This window comes from Podarcis bocagei (assembly GCF_964188305.1).
Source record: "Podarcis bocagei genome assembly, chromosome: 16".
NCBI classification, from domain to species: domain Eukaryota; kingdom Metazoa; phylum Chordata; class Lepidosauria; order Squamata; family Lacertidae; genus Podarcis; species Podarcis bocagei.
The window spans coordinates 35,014,053-35,030,105 of record NC_138142.1 but is presented as its reverse complement, the minus strand read 5'-3'; the positions used below and the strand labels follow the sequence as shown (position 1 = coordinate 35,030,105).

Below are 16,053 nucleotides of genomic sequence, written 5' to 3'. Positions count from 1 at the left end.
CACCCACCTCCCTTAACTTCTACTCCACTGTTGGAAGATTTACCCTAAAAGCACCGCAGCCAGAACCCAGAACCAGAGATTTTGCCTTTAGATTTCTAAGTCCCCTGCCAGCCTCTTTCTTGGCAAATCTCAGCAGTCCAGGCTTGTCCTTGGCAGTTGAGTGGGTTTGGGGCTTTGTTTCTTCAGCAACCAGCCCGGGGGGGGGGTGCTTTGAAAGGAAGCAGAAGCTGAGAGGTGACACTTTGTCAAGGAAGCAAACAAGGGGGGGGGGGAATGCCTTTTTGTGTGTGCGTCTAAGTAGACTCTGTTCTTTCAAGCCTCGGATTGTCCAAATGGGCATTTCTGTGGCTTTGGCATGTGGAGGGGATGCTTAGCCAGCACGTTTGAGGGTCAGAAAAATAGAGCAAGGGCATGAAGGTCTGGTTTGTAAATTACTTTTGTGTGCTTATTCCAACAGGATCAGATCAATTGTCTCTCTAATCAAGCATCCCGTTTTCAACAGTGCACAGAGGGAGTTGCCTTCTACAAAGGCGGACCACTGGCCTATTTAGTTCAATATGGCCCACACTGGCAGCAGCTCTGAAGGGCTTCAGAAGGGGGAGGCAGTATATGCCTCTGAATACCAGCCGCCAGGAATCACAAGCAGGGAGAGTTGTTGCTGCACTCAGTTCCTGCTTGTGAGCTTCCCGTCGAGGCAGCTGGCTGGCCGCTGGGGGAAGAGGATGCCGGATTAGATGGACCACTGGCCTGATCCGGCGAGGCCCTTCGCATGTTCAAATGCAAACCACTAATTCATACACACATGAATGTATAAGTAACCAGGTCATTGATCCCTCCCACTAGCTTTCAAACTGAGTTTATAACAGCACGGTACAAAATGTTTCTTTTAATACGTTCACATAAAAACCAAGAGAGTGAGAGATAGAGGCTGTAGGTGTCTGTATGTGTCTCTGTGTGTGTAAACGCACGCGCGCACACAGCAATGATTCCCTACTCCCCCAGATTCCCTTCTTTTCAAAAAGTCCAGCAGGACAAAACAGATTTTTTTTTTTTAAGAAAACAATTATCAAAATCACACCAGTAACCACTTGACCAAAACACACACACAAGTACAAAAAAGGTCTGGGTCTAAGGGAGAAAACAAACAAACCCGCCAATTTCTTTTTAAAAGTAAAAATTTAAAAAACCAAAAAGATGTCCAAGAGTGTTTCCTCTTGCATGGCTCTCTTGAAATGCCCTCTGAAAGAGGTTCAGGGCAGGGGTGGTCTGTTCTCCGTTACTTGAGGGCCTGTCGACCTTCAAAATATCAACCCTCCCCACAGTGCCCAGGCTTTGGCAGACTCACACCTGGCAGTAGTTCTAGGGAAATGGGAAACTGAGGGAACCGTGTTGCATCTGAGGAGAGCGGGTGGTGGTCCTCTTCTAAGAAAACGCCAGCGGAAGAGAGAGCAGAGACACCTCCAGTGAAGGAACCGCTCTCCAGTTTATGCTAAATTGCCGTCCGCTGGGTATCTGCTGCCCAAGACTGGCTGTTCTGTGGCTTCGAACCGCAGGAGCGGCTGCAAAGAAAGCCCAGGAGGAGGAGGAGATGGAATGCTCGAAGGCTTGGGAAGAATAGCTCCAGGTTCCGGAGGTCACAGGAGGTCGAAAACTCTGTCCTCCCCTCCCACCAAATCCTTTCAATAACTGGGAGGCTTTGAACATCTGCTACCCGTGTTCCTTGGACAGGCTGCAGAATCCACGGACGAAGCCGAAGAGTGTCTAGTGGCGCAGAGCAGGGATGCCACCACCTCCGACGCCCAGGCAGAGGGAAGCGGCTGCGGCGGCGAAGGCTCAGCCGTCGTTGGCGGCCACCAGCTGCCCCATGCCCTCTCGTATGTAGACCGACTGGATCTCCTTGGTCTTCAGGCAGAAGTCGCAGGCCCAGACGGCCGAGGCCTCGGTGGTCAGCAGCCCGTAGGCGTTCTCGGTCATCCCCGTGCACTCCCGGTGGAACCACTTCTGGCACGAGGCCTCGCACAGGATGGCATCCTGGTCGTCGTTGACCTCGCTGCGGCACGCCCCGCAGGGGTACACCAGGCCGGGCGGGGGCTGGTGGCCCGAGTTCCCGGAAGCCTTGCTGGAGGGCGGGAGGCTGTTGGCTTCGGGCGTGCCGCCCCCGCCGTGCCCCGTGCTGTTGGGCGCAAAAGGGGGCTGGGTGCCGTTGATGGCTGCCGGCGAACCGCTGTGCTGCTCCTGGCTGAAGGTGCTGGGGGGCGGGTTGAGCGGCTTCCCCCCGCTGTTGTCTTCGCCGCCGCCAGGGGGGAAGCTGGGGTCGGGCCCGGGGAAGGAGCTGGGGTTGGGGGGCAGGTTGGGGAGGTTCGGGCGCTGCATGGCGGACTGTCCGAACAGGTTGCCCGGCTGGTTGAAGCGCTGGGCCACTGGGGGCCCCCCTGGGGGGTTTAGGGCGGGCCCTGGGCCCATGTCGCCTCCGCGCGGGGGCTGCCCCATGGTTGGGGAGATCATGGGGCCGAAGCCGCCCATGGGGCCCTGCATCAGCTGCCCCCCGGGGGGGCTGAAGTTCTGTCCCAGGGGCTGGCCAAAGGGCTGGCCGCCAAAGCCCATCCCTCCGGACTGCACATACCCGGGGTTCTGGGGAGGCATGTTGAAGGCGGGACCCATCTGGCTTGGTCCAAAAGGGGGCGGCTGCCTCCGCATGGGCTGCGGGCCCCCGCCGTAGCCGGGCGGCACCTGCGGCCCCATCGCCCCCTGCATGCGGAAGTTCCCAAAGGGTCCGGGGCTGCCGAGGAATGGCGCGGAGGCAGAGCCGACTTTGGGGGCCCCGAAGTCATCCTCAAAGGGGTTCGACGCCACCAGGTGGTCCACCATGGGCGTGGGCGGGGGAGCAAATTCCGAGAGGTGGGAGTAGGCAGGGCCCTGGAAGGGAAAGATGCGCCACAGTTAACAGGGGGGAACCTCCGCTGCACGGATTAAACCAATCTGTACATTATGCCCAGGGAATTCTGGGCTGCTCCACCATGGGGATGAAAATGGTCGTATTTCTCGACCAGCCTCGCCATCCAGGATGGCCATTTGATTTAACCAGGTTAATTCTTAATGTTCCCCCCCCCCCAATAACTCAATTGATCTTTTTTGGAAAATGACACCCTCCTCTCAACAAAAAAATATTGAGGTATACAGTGAAGACACGGCACAAGAATGTAATTTAACCCAGAGCAACCAAAGAGAGGTTCGGAGGGTGGCAGCCTAAGAACGGGGCCTTTTCTGCAGTGGCTCCCTATTTGTGGAATGTTGTCACTTGGCACATTTGTTTACATATCTCTAGACGCCAGACGAAAAGGTTTCTCTTCAACCAGGCCTTTGGCTGACTGACATCTGATGCCCTTTTAAATGTGAGGTGCGAAGGGGGATTAACTGGGTCATCTCTGGTCTTATTTTTCATTATGTATTTTGTGGTTTTTTATTGTAATATTGTGTTGTGAACCACCCTGAGAGCTACGGGTACAGGGTGGTACACTAATAATAATAATAATAATAATAATAATAATAATAATAATAATAATAACAACAACAACAACAATAATAATAATAAAACAGCTCTGGATGTCTGTGAAAGTTCAGGACTGTTTGTCTTATTCATGTAATCGATAAAAGAGTGTCAGTCAGTTGTAAATGACTCTTTGCATCTCTGCCAGCCGTATTTTGTTGGTCAATTTCTCTATGAGGACTAGTCACCAAATTATGTTAAATTATTTCAATAAGGATGCCCCTTCCATGTCTTTCTAAAACATATGGGCTATAGCAAGTCTAACTGCTAACAACAGTTAACTAATAAGAGATTTAAATGAGATATCTGCATTCTGAACCAGAGATATATTCAACAGGCTGAATGATTTGTTTGACTAGTGATATTAGGTATCTCAAATAATGACCATATTTACTCGAGTCTAATGTGCCATCGAATCTAATGCACAATTTTCAGAACTTTGAAACAAAACAAAAAAAGTATTTCCTGGCGAATGTAAATGTGCCATTGAATCTAATGCACACCTTCATTTTTGCAACGTGATTTGGCCAAAAAAGATGAGCTTTAGATTTTTAGTAAATACAGTAATTCTTTCGCAGCTACTACTTTAGCTTTAAGACAGTTTCAAATCTGCTTTTTGATCAGGCAAGAAATTCACTTTCCAAATGACTGAAGCATTAGAAAATGGACGCAGCAAAGCGGTAGAATCTGTGTGGAGCAGGAAGAAGTAAGGAAAAGCCCAGATCCAGAAATCTTACTTGGAAGGAAATTAAGGTGCATGCAAGGGAGAAGGGAAGCAGACAGTAATTATCAGAGGCTGCTCTGTAGAGATTTATTAACGCTGATTCATATACGGTCCAAACAGGCACACATCCCAGTCCCGTTACCTGTGTATTGGACTTGCGGCGCTTCTTCTCGGGACTCTTCATTTGAAGGCCTAATTAGGAGGAGAAAAGGGAGGAGAAAATGAAATGTAGATGCGGCAGTGGCAAGCTAATCCAAAGTCTGGGTGGTCAGTCACAACCTGAACATCCCGGTGCACCGCCTTGCAACTAAGCCTGCCCACGTCACTAGACCACAAAACCCAACAACACCCTGTTTGCCTGTCTACAGATAAGTATGCTAGAAATTTGTGTTTCAAAACCAAAATCTACTGCATCAAGATCATTCCCTGCCTAGTTGCTTGGGAGGAGGGAAGAACCTTGCTTTTCCAGAACTTTAAAAGAGACATTTGAAAAATGCATTGATTGAATTAAGTGCCACTGGATGTTACAAAAGCCACCACCTTTAATATGCTTAGTGATAGCCCAGCCCACCTCCTTGTGTCTGTAAGCATATTAAAGGTGGTGGCTTTCGCAACATCTTGTGGCATTTAATTCAATCAATGCATTTTTCAAACATCTGTCTTCTGGAAAAGCAAAGTTCTGGAAAAGCAAAGTTCTTCCCTCCTGAACAGATTTTGCTTTGGGGCAGTGCTGGAGGAGAACAAACAGTATGAGAGGGGAAATTGCCTTCAGGCCCTGCTGAAATATTTGCCTGGGCACTGTGGAAAACTGGGTGGTGGGTAAAAACCACCCTGTGATCTTGAGATGAAGGGCAGCATATAAATTGAGTTGCTACTACTACTACTACTAATTATTATAATGTGTCCATGCTCATATTAAACAAAACAGTTCTTCGATTCCTCTACAGCATGCGTGGATAAACTGTGGCCCTCCAGGTGTTGTTGGACTACAACTCCTATCAATGGCAATGCTTGCTGGGGCTTATTGTGTCCAGTTCTGTGCAGCACAATTTAAGGTGGATATTGACAAGCTGGAACAAGTGCAGAGGGCAACCAAGATGAAACCAAACCTTAGGAGGAACAGTTGAGAGTTGGGGATGTTTAGCCAGGTAAAAAGGAGACTGAGAGGAGATACATCTGAAGGGCTGTCCATGGAAGAAGGAGCAAGCTTATTTTCTTCTGCTCCAGAAGCTAGGGCCATAACCAATGGATTCAAGTTGCTAGAAAGAGGATTTCGACTAAACATCAGGAAGATATTTCTGACAGCAAGAGCTATTCGACAGTGGAACAGACTCCCTAGGGAGGTGATGGACTCTCCTTCCCTAGAAGTTTTCAAGCGGAGGTTGCATGACCATCTGTCATAGATGCATTGAGGGTTTGCACCAGATGACCCTTGGATTTCCTTCCAACTTGACAATTCTATGAACACCTGGGAGAACCACAGGTTCTCCATTCCTGTTCTAAGGGACTAGATGAATTCATGGCACAATTGTCCATTGGTAGTTGTAATTGATGCTTTTGAATTATGGTGCTGAAGGAGACTCTTGAGAGTCCCATGGACTACAAGAAGATCAAACCTATCCATTCTTAGGGAAATCAGCCCTGAGTGCTCATTGGAAGGACAGATCGTGAAGCTGAGGCTCCAAGACTTTGGCCACCTCATGAGAAGAGAAGACTCCCTGGAAAAGACCCTGATGTTGGGAAAGATGGAGGGCACAAGGAGAAGGGGACGACAGAGGGCGAGATGGTTGGACAGTGTTTTTGAAGCTACCAGCATGAGTTTGACCAAACTGCGGGAGGCAGTGGAAGACAGGAGTGCCTGGCGTGCTCTGGTCCAGGGGGTCACGAAGAGTCGGACACGACTAAACAACAACAACATGTTGTCACTAAAGCTAAAATAAAAATCACCTGGAGAAGACAAGGATTGAACTTGGGACCTTCTATATGTGAAACAGATGCTCCGCCACTGAGCTACCGCTCTTCTCTATAACAAAGGGACATGGGAAGCTGCTTTATTCTGAGTCAGACCACTGGCTCATCCAGTGTATTGACTACACTGACTGGCAGCAGCACTCCAGGGATGTACATAGGACCTTCCAAACCCTACGTGGAGCTGCTGGGGGGTTCAACCTTGCACCTTCTGCATGCAAAGTACATCCCTTCCTCTAACATTAAAATAAAGATTCATTTCTTTTTCACTTACTACATTAACATACCACCTTTTTCCTTCCAAGGATCTCAAGGTGGTGTACATGGTTCTCACCATCTCACAACCTGTGCGGTAGGTTAGTCTAAAAGATGGTGACTGGCCCAAGGTCACCCAATGAGCTTCATAGCTGAGCAGGGATTTGAACCCTGGTCTCCCAGGTATTCCAACACTGTAACCATTACACCACACTGGCTCTCATGGTAGTAAACAAAGGGCCAATTTAAAAAGGAGAGCAGGAAGCTGCCTAATCCAGAGTGAGGTCATTAGTCCTTCTAGCTCTGCACCGCCTACCCTGGCTGGCAGTAGCTTTTCGGGATTTCGAAAAGGACATTCCCAGCATTGGGGAGCCAACCTGGGACCTTCTGCGTGCGGAAGAGATGCTCCCTGCCTCTGAGCTTGCAGCCCTTCTCCCGACTGCCCTGTGCCTTCTAACTCACCAGGGTTCACGCTATCACACTGAACAACAGACTCAAAAGGATCCAGAGCTACCAGGCGAGGGCTTAAACACAAGGCTGCTCGAGCCCCTGTAAGTCCCATCGATTTCAAGGGCGGAGGGAGATGCCACTCGAAACGTGCCGACTCCATAAGACTAACTTCCGAGTCCCATTGATTTCAATGGATCTGATCTCAGAACAGCTAAGTCCGAACCCAACGTGCACGTTTTAAAAGAAAAGAAATATTTAAATTCCAGAGGGAAAAGGGGGTTCCACCCATAGACAAGACACCCCCCCATCATCATCATCATCATCGTGCGCCCTCCCCTGTCACTCAAGGCCTCCGTCTCCATGGCAACCACCCTCGCCCGCCTCCCGGGCCCTTACCGGCCTTGCCCTGCTTGCGGCCTGGTCCTGTGGAGATGTTCCCTGGCGGAGGAGGCGGAGGACCCGGAGCAGGCGGAGCTGGGCCGACTCCCCCCTCCAGCTTGTCGGGGTGCGGGGCCGCCATAAGAGGGAAAAGGGGGGAGGGGGGAGGGAGAATGGGGGGGAGGGGAAGAGCAGCTACGAGCGCTGGAGGGGCCCTGCGCGCGCCATCGCGACGAGAACAGGAAGCGGAAGCCAAAGACCATAGAGTTGAGAGGACAGAGCACAGCTTCCGTCTTCCACCGGCTTTGGAAGGAGAACGCGCGCCGCTGTGCCGCTCTAGGAACTAAGCAGCTCTATGGCGACAGAAAAAAGGCGAGCCTCGCTCAATAGTGAAAGGAGGGACACTCTATTTCCCCCTCTCTATGGCTCAGGGAACCTAGCCAATAAGAAGAGAGCTTAGACATGAGGCGAGTGAAGGGGGATTGGGATGTACCATTTCGTCAGCGGGGGGAGGGAATGGAGAAAATTTTTAACAGACACAATAGATCCTGACCCTGAGTAAAGTTCCTCAGGCGGAATGAAATCAAGGCACGGCCGGAAGGTTAAGACCACTTTTTTTCAAAGAACGGATGACATGACACACATCCTTTCCGTACCTACCCCTGTGGAATATTCCTAAACGGCAGGCGAAGGACAGGCTTAATCCTGACAGGCACGGCCGTTGGCCAATCAGCGGCAAGGAATAAAACGCTCCTAGCCAATGGAGCTTAGGTTCTGCCTTAAGGAATCATGGGAATTGTAGGAGCGAATATGAACAAGCGATTCCCTACTGCAGAGGCGGTGGGAGCGAGCGCCGCCAGCGGAGAGTTTGGGGCATAGCCGTCAACGTTTCCCTTTTTTAAAGGGAAATTCCCTTATTCCGAATAGGATTCCTCGCAAGAAAAGGGAAACGTTGACAGCTATGGTTTGGGAAAGCAGCTGGAATTCCATAGAGACAAGCAAGTGCGCTATACAGGCGACGTGGGGAGGAGCAGGAGCTTTGGGATCTGCTCTGGAACAGTTAAGAACTTCTATATTAGAAGTAATTAGCTATATTAAGAAAAAGTTTAATTATGATAAAAGTGTGTATTGGCAACAAGTAATATGAAATCGAAATATGGAATAGGCGGGAGGTTGGGTCTTTAGTGTTAAGACCAATATATGTTTTATTGTTTGCTAAGAAAATTATGTGTCCATGGTTATTCCTGTGTGCAATTTGGTATTTGTGTTTTTTTCTTTTTTCTTGCTGTATCAATAAAAATCTAAAAAAATGAAGAAGAAGAAGAAGAGGAGGAGGAGGAGGAGTTTGGATTTGATACCCCGCCTTTCACTCCCTTTAAGGAGTCTCAAAGCGGCTAACATTCTCCTTTCCCTTCCTCCCCCACAACAAACACTCTGTGAGGTGAGTGGGGCTGAGAGACTTCAGAGAAGTGTGACTGGCCCAAGGTCACCCAGCAGCTGCATGTGGAGGAGCGGGGAAGCGAACCCGGTTCACCAGATTACGAGACTACCGCTCTTAACCACTACACCACACTGGCTCTCAAAAAAAGTAAGACCCAAGTAAGACTCTTTGCTGGGTTCCCCCAACTCCACCCCACCTGCAGCGAAACAAGCAAACAAACGAAAAAGGAGGTTCCGGCAGCCACAGCTTTAAAGAAATACCAACTTTTAATAATAATAATAATTATAATAATAATAATCATCATTGGGTTCCTTTGGTATAATCAAGATAAAATCAAACCGATAAAAAGTGTGTGTATAGGATTGGGGGGGGACACGTGAGGTGGAATTGAAGTCCCCCAGGGTGGGGGGACAGGCACAGTGATCATGTGTGTGTGAGGGAGGAAGGGGGGCTACACTTTGGCTTCTGGAGTATAACAATGTACATGCAACACTAAAGTTATCAAACCTATTTACAGACCTGGGGAGGGGAGGGAGGTGTGGCTGCAGCCTGAGCACTGCAAGGAAACGTGGCTTTCTTCTAACCCCCCCCCCACTCTCTCCCTGGGTCCTTTTCGTGCTATGGAAAGCTTTGTGCTCCCCACCCCAATATTGCCTTCTTGCGGAAGGCCCTCGAGTTCAAGGACGAGTGTCCCACAAGTCCCGAGGGGTCCCTGCGCTGCTAAGGCTGTGCTTTCATAGAATCACAGAGGTGGGAGGGACCCCTAAGGGCCATCTAGTCCAACCCCCTGCAATGCAGGCGAGGAGACGGGCTGTAGTGTAGGGCGTAGCTCAGAGTAATCCCGCCCCCTCCTCCACCTTCCCCGCAGGGCACTTTTGCCAGCAGGGATGCCCAATACGTGTAGGAGTGCCCGCCGGGGCACAGTGATGGCTGTGCAGGTCCTAGAGATTGGGGGGGGGGGAGAGAACAACAGCCTTCTGCTCTCCCACCCCAACCCCACCGCCCTCCAAAGCAGGCCACCACAGCAAGAGGGATTTTGCATAAAATCTCAGACCTGTAAAAGGGTCAAGGCACGCAGAGTTAATTAATATGTAAAGTGAGTGTTTTTTGTGGGGGGGTGTATGTGTTACACATCTGGGTCCAGGGGGAGAATTGCGCCCTCTCTTTTTGTGCTTTACAAAAAAGGCGGCTGGTGGGGGGGGGGAGAGGCTATTGTTTCCCTCCCTCCACCCTCTCCCCCACAAAACAACAAAATACGACCAGCAACTTTGGCATTAGCTGAATCCATTGGGCAAAGATTCAATCAGGCGCTGCTACAAACGGGAGACGGAAACAGACTTCCGCCCAGCCGCTTTAAAAAGTCAATAGAAGAAGGGTGAGGTTACCTGAACTGGGGGTGGGGGGGCAAATAGGCAGGCGAAGTTTGGGGCTCTTCTGCCCCAAGGGAAGCTGTGCAGGCACGGAATCCAGCAAGGGCCACGAGAAACCGAGACCCTCGCGCCCTCGCTGAGGACTAGCGCCTTGCGCAGGCTTTGCAAAGGTGAGGCAGTGCTGGCCCAGGGCCTCCTTGTGAGAAATGAAAGGTGGGTGACGATAAGCGACAGGAGAGTTTGTTGATAATCAGAGAGCATCTTCTACCAAGGAGGGATTTGTGGAGTGAGGCAGGTGTCCAGCTCGCAATAAAAGGGAGACGCTTTGGCAGAGATGGCACCGCTCTGGCCTGTGGTGGAGGGAACCATTGATGCCTAGTGTACAGGTGACACGTGTGTGAGGAACAGAACACCCGTAAAAGACAGGAGAAGCTGAGGTGAAGCTGCTGGAAGGGGCAAGGCGGCAATTATTTTTTTCCACTGAAGGATTTGCGGGGTGGGGATTAGGATGACACCCCGGCCCCTCGCTGCTCACGATCTCCGCTCTACTGGTTGCTGCAGGCAGAGCTCACTGCCCGCCGAAATGATTGGCAGCCGATTGTCCATGTGGTAGCTAATGAGGTGGCTGACGCTCTCAAAGCGGTGATCCTTCGTCCGGACCTGCAGGTGGGGGAAGGAGACTCTGACTGTAAGGCTTTTTAAAAATTATTTTTTAGTAAGCCCTAAATGCACTGCTTGCGCAATGGGGCTCCTCCCATTCCTGCCTCTCACCCCACAAAACTGGCCTGGGAGTTGGTGTTGGGAAAACCCCCAGAAGAGCCCATGAGAGGAGAGGGGCAAAACAAGAATGAGTGGGCTCTGGCTCTGCCCACCTTTGGGTCTCCCCGCCTCCTGTCCTTCTGCCTCTGGCTCCACCTCTTGTTGGGCTCTGGCTCCGCCCACCTTTTTCTCTCCCTCCTCCTGTCCTTCTGCCTCCACCTCTTGTTGGGCTCTGGCTCCGCCCACCTTTGGGTCTTCCCGCCTCCTGTCCTTCTGCCTCTGGCTCCACCTCTTGTTGGCTCTGGCTCCGCCCACCTCTGGGTCTCCCTGCCTCCTGCCTCTGGCTCCGCCTCTTGTTGGCTCTGGCTCCACCCACCTTTGGGTCTCCCTCCTCCTGTCCTTCTGCCTCTGGCTCCTCCTCTTGGTGGCTCTGGCTCTGCCTACCATTGGATCTCCCGACCTACCACCCTACTAGTCTCAACAGGGGGCAGCCAGCAAAGTGGGGATTTGTGACAGGAGGGGCTGTTTTGTAGGTTGCACCTGGCCCCTCTCGCCCCACACCCTGAAGCAGAAGAAGGAAGCCTCACCACTCCTTCGGGGTCCACGAGGAGCAGGTGCTTGGGCTGCCCCCCCTGCAGCCCGGTCAGCACATACTGCCCCGGCGTGGTGGTGCTCTCGCGCACCAGGAAGTCCCCATTCGCCTGCAGCAGCTTCTCGGCATCTTTGCGACTCATCCGGCCGTGGTACCAGGGCTCCCGTCGGAGCTGCTCCTCCATGGAGGCCACCAGCTGGGCTGGGGACGCAGGCGGCGGCCCCCGCAAGGCATCCTCAAATGGCTCTGGGGAGAGAGGCAAGCAGTGAGAGGTGCACAACAGCCAAGTGAGGACTAGCAGCTTGACAACCCCTTTCAGTGCCAGCGAGGTATAATTGGCTGGGGACTACAAGACGCTAGCAGAAGCCCACAAAGGAAAAATGAGAGTAGGGCAGAAAGCTCCCTCATCGTTTTATTCATTTATTAATTATTAGGGATTTATGGTGGGAGCGGGAGCCCAACCCACCACATTGGTGAAGCCTGATTTCGAGCATTAGGAACTTTCCCACTACTCCCATTTCAAAAATTTCCATCAAAACCCCACATCACGGGGCACCCCACCAATACCACAACAGTTTAAATGGAATGGTTTCAGGTCAGAAACATGTTGACACTACAGTGGTACCTTGGGTTACATATGCTTCAGGTTACATAAGCTTCAGGTTACAGACTCCACTAACCCAGAAATAGTGCTTCAGGTTAAGAACTTTGTTTCAGGATGAGAACAGAAATCGTGCTCCGGCGGCACAGCAGCAGCAGGAGGCCCCATTAGCTAAAGTGGTGCTTCAGGTTAAGAAGAAGAGTTTGGATTTGATATCCCGCCTTTCACTCCCCTTCAGAAGTCTCAAAGCGGCTAACATTCTCCTTTCCCTTCCTTCCCCACAACAAACACTCTGTGTGGTGAGTGGGGCTGAGAGACTTCAAAGAAGTGTAACTGGCCCAAGGTCACCCAGCAGCTGCATGTGGAGGAGTGGAGACGCGAACCCGGTTCCCCAGATTACGAGACTACCGCTCTTAACCACTACACCACACTGGCTCTCTTAAGAACAGTTTCAGGTTAAGTACGGACCTCTGGAACAAATGAAGTACTTGACCCGAGGTACCACTGTATTTCTTAATCCTCTCTTTTGAATGGGATATGCACTTATGCAGGAACAGGTGTGTATCTTGATATGCAAGAGCAGTTAAATTAACACTACTAGATTATTAATACCCGATTATTGAGATCTTGTGACAAAGTGCGGTAGATAAACCAAACAAACAAACAAACAAACAAATATCCTCCAGCCCGAAACACAATTGTAAATAAGCCTTTTAAATAAGGTCACCAAACATTACTAGCAGCCTCCCAACCTCAAGCCACACTTCATGGAAGGCTCTCCGCCCGGCCTCCTCTCCCCTCTACTATTGCTTGAGGGCAGCCATTCCATCAGGCTGCCTCAGCAGGGGAGATCGGGAGCAGAAGGCTCATTTCCTCAGTTCTGCTGGAGGCCCAGATCCTGCGCCAGCCGCCCAATGGTTGAAGAACGTGCCTGAGTTTGATTTCCCCCTCTTCCCTCCCTGTCGCTTCTCCTTCATGTGTCGTGTGACCTCAGGCACTCTGGTGATCATGCTGGGGCCCGTTTTACCTTATTTTGTGTTATTTTCATTCGTTTAATTTTATTCCACCCTTTCTTCCTTTCCCTCATAACACAGTTAAGAAGATGTGCTCACAGTACCTGGAGTACTGTGTCCAGTTCTGGGCACCACAGTTCAAGAAGGACACTGACAAACTGGAACGTGTCCAGAGGAGGACAACCAAAATGGCCAAAGGCCTGGAAACGATGCCTTATGAGGAACGTCTAAGGGAGCTGGGCATGTTTAGCCTGGAGAAGAGGAGGTTAAGGGGTGATATGATAGCCATGTTCAAATATATAAAAGGATGTCATATAGAGGAGGGAGAAAGGTTGTTTTCTGCTGCTCCAGAGAAGCGGACACGGAGCAATGGATCCAAACTACAAGAAAGAAGATTCCACCTAAACATTAGGAAGAACTTCCTGAGAGTAAGAGCTGTTTGACAGTGGAATTTGCTGCCAAGGAGTGTGGTGGAGTCTCCTACTTTGGAGGTCTTTAAGCAGAGGCTTGACAACCATATGTCAGGAGTGCTCTGATGGTGTTTCCTGCTTGGCAGGGGGTTGGACTCGATGGCCCTTGTGGTCTCTTCCAACTCTATGATTCTATGATTCTATCCCGGTTTCTTAATGCTGCTCATTGACCATAATACTAAATATTTTGATAGCTCAGTTGGTAGAGCGTGAGACTCCAGAGTTGTGGGTTTGACCCCCACATTGGGCAAAATGCTCCTGCACTGCAAGGGGGTTGGACTAGATGATCCTTGTGGTTCCGTTCAACTCTAGATTCTATGAATTAGTGACGAGTTCGATTTCCCTCCCTTCCCCCTACTCCTTGTGTGTCTTTTTCATTTTTAAGATAGCACCTGCCTGCAGGCTTGCGGTCTTGATTTAATTGACCGTACGGTGGCTCCCTGGGAGTCTTTTTGGCTGAAGAATGGGGTACAAACACTTGATATGACAACTCTCCCCACAGAGGCCTGCCAGGACCAATATTTGGCACGAGGCAAATACATGATGAAGGGACGCGGGTGGCGCTGTGGGTTAAAGCCTAGGACTTGCCGATCAGAAGGTCGGCGGTTTGAATCCCTGCGACAGGGTGAGCTCCCGTTGCTCGGTCCCTGCTCCTGCCAACCTAGCAGTTCGAAAGCACGTCAAAGTGCAAGTAGATAAATAGGTACCGCTCTGGCGGGAAGGTAAACGGTGTTTCCATGCGCTGCTCTGGTTCGCCATAAGCGGCTTAGTCATGCTGGCCACATGTACGCCGGCTCCCTTGGCCAATAAAGCGAAATGAGCACCGCAACCCCAGAGTCGGCCACGACTGGACCTAATGGTCAGGGGTCCCTTTACCTTTTAAAGACATGATGAGATCTGATTATTGTTTTTCCCCCTCTTTTTTTTACTTAGGATGCAAAACACTTTGGGACTTTGGCGAGAAGTGCACATTTCACAAGCCAAAGCTAGCTTGCAGGTTACTAATAATAATTGTACTAGCCTGTTGGAAGAGGAGGGACGAAGAGTTCGCCTTACCCCTTTCAAAAGGCATCCACACAACATTTTCCCACTAGGTGCTTCCACCAGCCTTTTTACCCGCCTGTGGCTACCAGGCAAGTGCTTAATTGCAAGGTTGCTGCCCCTGTGCCCACAAGTCTCTTGCACATACACATACACAAACATGCCTTTGACACTCACTCATGTCAAAGAGATCTCGCTGGGCGCTGCCGTTGGCAGTGGCCCCCGGAGCCCCCTGCCGCGCCTTCTCCAGGTTTTGCACATTAACATAGGAGGGGTCGTCAAAGAGATCCGTGCGGCCGGTTGGGCCCCTCTCCCTTCCTGCGAGAGGGGACAGAACAGAGCATTAGGAAACCCGCAGGAAGACTGTAACAAATAGAAGCCCCACATGGCAGCAAACAGGATGGGGAGCTCAGGAGGTCAAGGGCAGCGAAGAGGAGCCTCCATGCCCAGAGGCAGCCCACCAGGAAAAGCCTGGGTCTACCACTTTTGGCAGGGAACGCAGGAACATTGGAAGCAGCTTAAACTAATTCACACCCTCCAGTCCATCTATATGGGCTGGCAGAGTCTTTCCAGGGTTTCAGACAAGGGTCTTTTCCCCAGCCCTATCAGGAGTTGCCAATAATTGAGCCCGGGACCTTCTGTACTCAAAGAAGCTGCTCTGCCACTGAATTATGGCCCTTCTTCTGAAATTAAAGCATGAACTGGTGGGTGGCACTGTGGGTTAAACCCCAGAGCCTAGGACTTGCCGATCAGAAGGTCGGCAGTTTGAATCCCCGCGACTGGGTGAGCTCCCGTTGCTCAGTCCCTGCTCCCGCCAACCTAGCAGTTCGAAAGCACGTCAAAGTGCGAGTAGATAAATAGGTACCACTCTGGTGGGAAGGTAAACGGCGTTTCCGTGTGCTGCTCTGGCTCGCCAGAAGCGGCTTAGTCATGCTGGCCACATGACCCGGAAGCTGTATGCCGGCTCCCTCGGCCAGTAAAGTGAGATGAGTGCCGCAACCCCAGAGTCGGTCACGACTGGACCTAATGGCCAGGGGTCCCTTTACCCTTTACCTAAAGGCAATTTTAAATAGGAAGCTTCCTTATCCTGAGCCAGTCCATTGATCTACCTAGCCAGGGGTGACTGCATTGACTGGCGGCGGCTCGCTGGGGTTTCGGTCAGGGAATATCCCCAGCCCTTCCTGGAGGTACCAGGGAACTGAACCGGGGACCTTCTGCATGCCCTAGCACTGAGCCAAAGCCCTACAGCATCACCGGCTGCCAAGGGTTCCCTTTTCCCGCTCAAGGCAAAGCAGTGGCCTGGAAGCTCACCTTGTGCTGCGAGGTGCGGTTTCTTGGATTCGTAGTCCCCAGCGGACATCTGGGAGACAGGCTGAAGGAAGAAAGGCAGTGAGTGAGGCATCTAAGCATAGACTGGATTCGGCAAGGGGAGAGGGGCCCTCAG

The 16,053-nt window shown here is 51.2% G+C and overlaps 2 protein-coding genes across 5 annotated transcripts in view; both read right to left on the bottom strand.

Annotated features, from left to right (window-relative positions):
• Positions 1–866: 866 nt before the first annotated feature.
• PYGO2 (pygopus family PHD finger 2) lies at positions 867–7,513 on the bottom strand. The gene is made up of 3 exons (XM_081173708.1): positions 7,341–7,513; positions 4,414–4,463; positions 867–2,916 (listed from the first exon to the last, which is right to left on the bottom strand). The coding sequence occupies exons 1-3, from the start codon at positions 7,462–7,464 to the stop codon at positions 1,834–1,836; spliced, it is 1,257 nt and encodes a 418-aa protein (XP_081029834.1). The 5' UTR covers positions 7,465–7,513; the 3' UTR covers positions 867–1,833.
• A 1,497-nt stretch (positions 7,514–9,010) lies between these two features.
• Positions 9,011–16,053, bottom strand: part of SHC1 (SHC adaptor protein 1) — a 46,897-nt gene continuing 39,854 nt past the window's right edge. For all 4 annotated transcript variants that reach the window (XM_081173607.1, XM_081173605.1, XM_081173606.1 and 1 more), the window contains 4 exons: positions 15,921–15,981; positions 14,787–14,927; positions 11,480–11,730; positions 9,011–10,793 (listed from right to left, as the gene is read on the bottom strand). In XM_081173607.1, coding sequence (XP_081029733.1) covers positions 10,665–10,793; positions 11,480–11,730; positions 14,787–14,927; positions 15,921–15,981 — 582 coding nt within the window. In that variant the 3' untranslated portion in view covers positions 9,011–10,664. The remainder of the gene's footprint in view (positions 10,794–11,479; positions 11,731–14,786; positions 14,928–15,920; positions 15,982–16,053) is intronic.

Coding starts and splice junctions, on each gene's coding strand:
- PYGO2 (XM_081173708.1), bottom strand. CDS start 7,464: ATGGCGGCCCCGCACCCCGACAAGCTGGAGGGGGGAGTCGGCCCAGCT. Junction 4,464..7,340: donor CCGCAAGCAGGGCAAGGCCG/GTAAGGGCCCGG, acceptor CCTCCTAATTAG/GCCTTCAAATGAAGAGTCCC. Junction 2,917..4,413: donor GCCGCAAGTCCAATACACAG/GTAACGGGACTG, acceptor TTTCCCTTCCAG/GGCCCTGCCTACTCCCACCT.